At 41.2% G+C, this 6,419-nt stretch overlaps 1 protein-coding gene across 1 annotated transcript; it reads right to left on the bottom strand.

Annotated features, from left to right (window-relative positions):
• Window positions 1–1,864: 1,864 nt before the first annotated feature.
• cbr1l (carbonyl reductase 1-like) lies at window positions 1,865–5,317 on the bottom strand. The gene is made up of 4 exons (XM_010870514.4): window positions 4,812–5,317; window positions 4,413–4,593; window positions 2,462–2,585; window positions 1,865–2,359 (listed from the first exon to the last, which is right to left on the bottom strand). The coding sequence occupies exons 1-4, from the start codon at window positions 5,095–5,097 to the stop codon at window positions 2,120–2,122; spliced, it is 831 nt and encodes a 276-aa protein (XP_010868816.2). The 5' UTR covers window positions 5,098–5,317; the 3' UTR covers window positions 1,865–2,119.
• Between the last annotated feature and the right edge of the window lie 1,102 nt (window positions 5,318–6,419).

Below are 6,419 nucleotides of genomic sequence, written 5' to 3'. Positions count from 1 at the left end.
TTCTTTTTTAATCCAAATTTTTTTTAATCAGGGGAGGGACTGAGCATTGGGTAGCTTTTTTTAAGGGAACCCTGCATGAACACAAAGCAATTACACAATAAAAGTTACAATCAGGGAAGAAGCATACACTGATGAGCCAAATCATTAAGACCACTCAAAGGTTGATCATCACCCTAACAATGTCTGGGTGGATAGATTTAATGATAAGTGAAAAATCAGTTCTCGTAGTCAATGTGTTGGATGCAGGAGAAATGGGCAGGAGTAAAGACATGAGCAAAGGTCAGATTTGCTCTCTAGTCTGTAGTTTTATTTTGTGTTTCCTAGTAGAGGATTTTCCAGTTTAATGATTTCTGTATGTTTGATTTAAAAAAAAAAATATTTAAGGAGTTTATTTCATAATTCTGTAGATTTACCAAAGTCCTGGATGTGACCGTAGTGTTTGTGGTGCTGTTGGGGTCATGCTCCCAGGGATACATTAGTTCCTCAGGAAGTAGAGAGGGAGGAGATTGGCAACAAGGGGATTAGTTGGGTCAGCTTGAACTCAGAATACTTAATGTACAAGGGCATCAACTTCCTCTGAATATTTTTGTCACTGAAGTATCTACAAAACAATACAGTGTCTGAAGATTTGCCCATAAACCTCTCAACATGGTTACAAAAATACTGTATTTCAATGGACCTAAAAGCAAATACAAATATGCAAATAATGTAATTTGACATGATTCAGGGGAGTCCCTAGTCTGCAGTTTTATTTAGTTTTTCCTAGCAGAGGAATTTCCAGTTTTATGATTTCTGCATGTTTTATTTTAAATGATGTTTTATGTAGTTTCTTTCATAGTTCTGTAGTTTGACCAATGAACTGGATGTGACAGTTTGTCCTATGTTGGTGTTTATGCTCCCAGGGCTAGTTCCTCAGGAAGTAAAGGAAGGAGATCAGCTTCAAGGGGATTAGTTTGTAGTTAATTTTTTTACTTGATGTACAATAGTGTAAACTTCCTCTAAATATTTCTGCAATTAATCTATTTCAATTAATGTATCTTCACCACAGTCCTTATGAAGTCTGAAAATATGCACTAAAAAGGTTATTGAATATTTTCAATAAATAATTAAATCCAAGCCAAGTGGACCGAGAGTTCACATAATTAGTAGATTCAGTGTGTCTTTAACAATAAATCTGTCACTATGTCAACCAGTTTCTCGAATTACTCTTTTGTCAAGAATATGTGACTGCGCTGCTTGGGTCTACAGGAGGACGTTGTACACCTGCTGCCTTCCTGTTCAGGCCCTTCCAGCTGGTGGAAACACAACTCCCACAGCGGGAGGCAGTCAGGAAGTGATATGCACACTACAAGTAGATAAGTGCGAGAGAGATAAGGCAGCTTGAATGAAACAAGTCTCTGTCATCCTCAGGGGTGAACACATGGCCAATAAACAACACCATCTGAATGCAGAGACACCATGCTGTCAACATTGTGCTAAATTAGTCAATCTACATGTTTAATACATTTTGAGTTACGGCTATAAGGAATAAGGGACAGTAGTTTTGAAGAAATCCCCAAGCAGGTAATGAGCGGAAAATGATAACTTTCTGTTCCATACCCGTTTTCGGTTAAATATTATTGCTCATTGCGGCAGCCACTGCTCCAATTTGGAGTAATTTAAATAACTAAGCGGAATCTCAGTATGACTCAGTTTGCGAAATGGCAAATATAAACTTTTCCCTTTTTAGAAAATATCAGACGCTTTCTAGTCCATTATCTGATTGGTCTTTGGTGCCCCCTAGAGACCTGTTGCTAAACTAACAAAGTTACAACACAACAAAGTTTCCCAGGAAATCACTGTATCAGATGCATCAAACTTTTTTTAAAATTTTTATTCCACCTTTATTCAGAGCAAGGGAAGCATTGAGATCAAGGTATTTTTACTGCATGGTTAGAACAATGACACAAATTATTCAATCAAGTGAGGCGCACATTTAGAAAATAGAGCAACCACATTCCCTTGTGGAAAAATGCATCAAACAGCTTTTATCATGGGTTATTGAACCGCTCTGAAGGAAGGCCTGTAGGCCAAAACTCAAGGCTGGTTGAGATGAGGTTAACTTCAGTCCGTCTTCACTCTACCATTCCTGAACGGTCTTGTCCCACACCAACTGCCCATGTGGCTCCTTGGCGCCCTCTGGAAGTAGTGCCAGGTAGGTAGGGGTCTGTGCTCCTTCCTCAGGGCTCTTAGGGCCGTTGTCACTAGTCATGTCAGTGCGGACCCAGCCAGGGCAACAGGCGTTGAGCAGGATTCCATCATCTGGCCGGGTCTTAGTCAGAATGTGAGCCTGAATCCTGGAAAGCACGGTCACTCCAATCTAAACAGAGGTGAACAAACCAGTATTGTACACTTGTTTAAAAGGCTAAATCTGACATTTCCCCTTTCCCATAGGTAGCTGTGTGGACAGACATTAACCTACCTTTGTTGTGCCATAGGCTGAGTCTGGCCAGCCCTGGGCCTGGTGGTTACCCTGCTTAGCAGCATTTACAAACTCCCCCATCAGCAAGCACAGATCCTCCTCAGAGAGCTCAGTGTCACGGAACCTTTGAGACAACAGCCAAACACATTGGAATAGAAAGACTCTGAGATGATTACAATACACATCTGCTGTTGTGGCCTTAAGTAAATGTTGCTAATGCAACAGCTGGTACTGAAGAGGGTTAAAGAGATCATCCTTACCTGCGCCCTCCGTTTAGAGACCTAGGAATCAGTAATATACACTATACACAAAAGTATTACTCCTGACCAACTCTCTCATAACTGAAGTTCAGTGGCTGAGAGTGGAGTAATCATATAGTTCAGCATAAAGCTCACCATAAAACTGACCTGTATTGGAGCGTGGCAAGAAAGAAGCCAATACTCAAAAAGTATAATCAAAAGGCATGAGTGTCCCAGCTGTGATGTGGGGGAAAAAATTGTGCTCAGATTTAGACCTAGCTAGAACTTCTTGGTGAAAACCTAAATCACTTTGTGTGGTGAAAGCCTGACACTGCTCATGCTTCAAAACACACCTTCCCTCCAGCTCCAGTTGACTACATATGCGAGCAACATATATACATTTTCCCCCCAACATAAAACCAATGCCACCAAACAATTTATTTTGAGTGTCAACGTTTTAAAATGTAAAACAGAATGGTATTTCAGTGTACCAATTGGTGACAGGTTTGAATACTTTTTCACAGCACTGTGTCCATTGACCTTGAACAATGAGTCCTCGCATCCATAGCTTTAAGAGGGATGGGGGGGGGGTAAAAACAACAGGTCGGGGAGTCGACCTGTTTATTTATTTTCGTTCTTAGCTGTAATCGTAAAAATCACAATATATTTACGATTACATTAATGACACACAAAAGACACGTGAGTCGCAAATTCCTGGCGAAGGTTGGACAGCTTTGGTACTGGCCAGATGTGTTGTGACGCTCTCTCCCTTCTCTTATCTCCCTTGGTTAAGCTATAGAACGTTGAAAGTATTTCTTTCTGACTTAAACAGCATGAACATGTAACAATATAAAATTGCTAACGTGTTTCCCTGAGTTTTGACATGTTATGTTAAGCAAAAACAGATGTTCTATCAAATCTAAATCAGAGATTTCCCCTCATTTGTATATTTTCTGACTGGCTGTGTGTCTACGGCTCAGCCTTTCCGCCCCGGAGAGACAACCCAAACCTCAGTGGCCAATTTTTAAGGTAAGGCTGTCACCTTGAAAATAGTCTAAGGAATTTAATTTAGGTAATTGTGTGGTCTATAACATTAATGTTAGTGAGGCACAGGCCTAGATGCTGTATGGTAGTAACACATCTGTCTAGCTCTTAGGCATGTTGATAGTGTCTTTGGTTCTGGTATTTTGTGGGTTTGTGTTTGAGCAGAAATTATGGTCTGTCTTGCTGCCAGTTTTGCTCTAGGATACTTTGCTGTTGACCCCTGACTACAAAGGTTGTTGTGTGGTTCGTGCCCCATGAGCTGCACTGGATTCATCATCATCATCTACAGCCTGTAGACATTCCGTTAAACAAGGAAGATACTCTAAGGATTGTAAGACCTAAATTCACTGAAGCACGTGCCTACGCTGTACTGGGTTCCCTTCACCCCATAAAGAAAAAGTTGACGACCCCACCATTGTCATTGTGTAATTAGCACTCTGAGCTAATCTATAAACTTGAGTCATTGTTTACAACTCTCCAAGGCACATCTTTCAGGGTTTACCACAAACAGTTTCATTTTTTCAACAAGGATTCTAGGGTCGTATTTCTAGGGCTTTCATTGCCCATCAGGGTTTTCAGCTGGATGAATATATAATGATATCAGTGTTCAACCCTCACAGTAGGTTACAATTAAGAATATGATCTTTCATACAAATGGAAGTTCCTACTTGGCTTGTAGATGAGGGCTGCATGCATCAAGAGCCTTCTTGCTAACAAAGCTGGAGACATTGACCACTCGAGCATTTGGTCTGAGGAGGGGAAAGAGAGCACGGCAAACCCACAGGGTGCCCCAAAAATTGGTGCGCATGGTCTCTTCAGCCTGTTCCCCAAAAGGCTCAGATGCGTCAACTGGGAAAAGACGGGAAGAGGGGTTAATAACGTGTTTTATTAATGCAGTACACTACTACATATTGTTTCATTTCAGCATGTCAAAACTCGGTTCGGGGACTGTTTCTCAACAGTGCACTGTTTTCCCTACATACAGTATGAATAGCAAAACGTAAATGTGACACACGCATAGTAACAATTGCACAGGGTTTGCGCAACTTCATAATACCATACGGAACCTTTAAAGGCAAATCCTGCGTTGTTAATGAAAACATCCAATCCTCCATAGGTCTTCCGCAGAAAGTTACTCAGTTCAATGGCGCTTCCCTGGTCGCAGATATCAAGGTGGCGGTAAGCAACTTCAAATCCTTCTAACTTCAGCGTCTCCACTGCCTCATTTCCAAGTTTCTCATTTCGAGCAGTAAGAATAACATCCCCAGGAAATTTTGCCTTGCAAAGTTCCCTCACAATCGCCAATCCAATGCCTCTATTGGCACCAGTAACTACTGCCACATGTTTTGACATTTCCTTAGCTGTCCCAACACTTTCAATAAGTAAACAAATTGGTTCTAGATAGCTCGTAATTTAAACAATGTAGTGTAATTGCGATACAGTCGGTGTGGAAAGTAGGCTGATTTGGGAGTGGCTTGAAGTCTGAGTCTTATTGTATACTTTAGAAATTTGAAATGTGCACCGTCACTCTGACAAATGTATACTGTGATCTAGATACCAGGTATGATATCCCTTCAAAATTATGTGAAATTAAGCCCTGCGGGTTGGTTAGGCTATTTTGTTTATCCTGAGTTGTGCACTTTGGCGGGGCACATCACGTCTGATTTTGTTAACGAAACATTTAAGGTTGTGAGAATAATGTGCAATTTCAGTCGCAAATTTTCATTGAACACTGAACCTGGTTGAATAGATTTGGATTTCTATTATCTAACCAGAAGCTTTTGTGGCGCTGAGTGGTAAATTCCATAACACTTTGAAAAATAATTAGGGTTTGACATTAATGATAAAAAAAAATAAAAATACAACTGGCTGATTTAATGATAATCAACCAACTGTTTTTAAAGAGTCTGATATGTAGACCTACATATTTTATGTTCATGTAGAAAGCAATAATGCCCATTGCTGACCAGACCTACAACTCACCAACTAACTAAAAATATCAAATATGCACACCCTGCTCTAATCTTAGCTCCACTGAAAAGAGCATATGGGATTGGAATATACACTGATCAGTCATAACATTATGACCACCTGCCTAATATTGTGTAGGTGCCCTTTTGCCACCAAAACAGCCCTGATCCGTCGGGGCATGGACTCCACTAGGCCTTGAAGGTGTGCTGTGGTATCTGGCACCAAGACGTAAGCAGCATATCCTTTAAGTCCTGTAAGTTGCGTGGTGGGGCCTCCATGGATTGGACTAGTTTGTCCAGAACATCCCACAGATGCTCGATTGGATTGATATCTGAGGAATTTGGAGGCCATGTCAACACCTTGAACTCATTGTGTTCCTCAAACCATTCCTAAACCATTTTTGCTTTGTGGCAGGGCACATTATCCTGCTGAAAGAGGCAAATGCCATCAGGGAATACTGTTGCCATGAAAGGTGCACATGGTCTGCAACAATGCTCAGGTAGGTGGTTTGTGTCAAAGTAACATCCACATGAATGGCAGGACCCAAGGTTTCCCAGCAGAACATTACCCAATGTATGACACTGCCTCCGCTGGCTTGCCTCCTTCCCTTATAGCATCCTGGTGCCATGTGTTCTCCAGGTAAACGACAAACGCACCCGACCATACACGTGATGTAAAAGGAAACGTGATCAGGCCACCTGGTT

Source organism: Esox lucius, chromosome 7, assembly GCF_011004845.1.
Source record: "Esox lucius isolate fEsoLuc1 chromosome 7, fEsoLuc1.pri, whole genome shotgun sequence".
NCBI lineage: Eukaryota > Metazoa > Chordata > Actinopteri > Esociformes > Esocidae > Esox > Esox lucius.
This window is presented reverse-complemented; position numbering and strand designations above follow the sequence as displayed.

Excerpts from the sequence above, each read along its gene's own strand:
- cbr1l (XM_010870514.4), bottom strand. The coding sequence starts at position 5,097 with ATGTCAAAACATGTGGCAGTAGTTACTGGTGCCAATAGAGGCATTGGA. Across the intron at positions 4,594-4,811 it reads CGCAGGATTTGCCTTTAAAG|TTGACGCATCTGAGCCTTTT; the intron begins GTTCCGTATGGT and ends GTCTTTTCCCAG. Across the intron at positions 2,586-4,412 it reads AGCCCTCATCTACAAGCCAA|GTTCCGTGACACTGAGCTCT; the intron begins GTAGGAACTTCC and ends GTTGTCTCAAAG.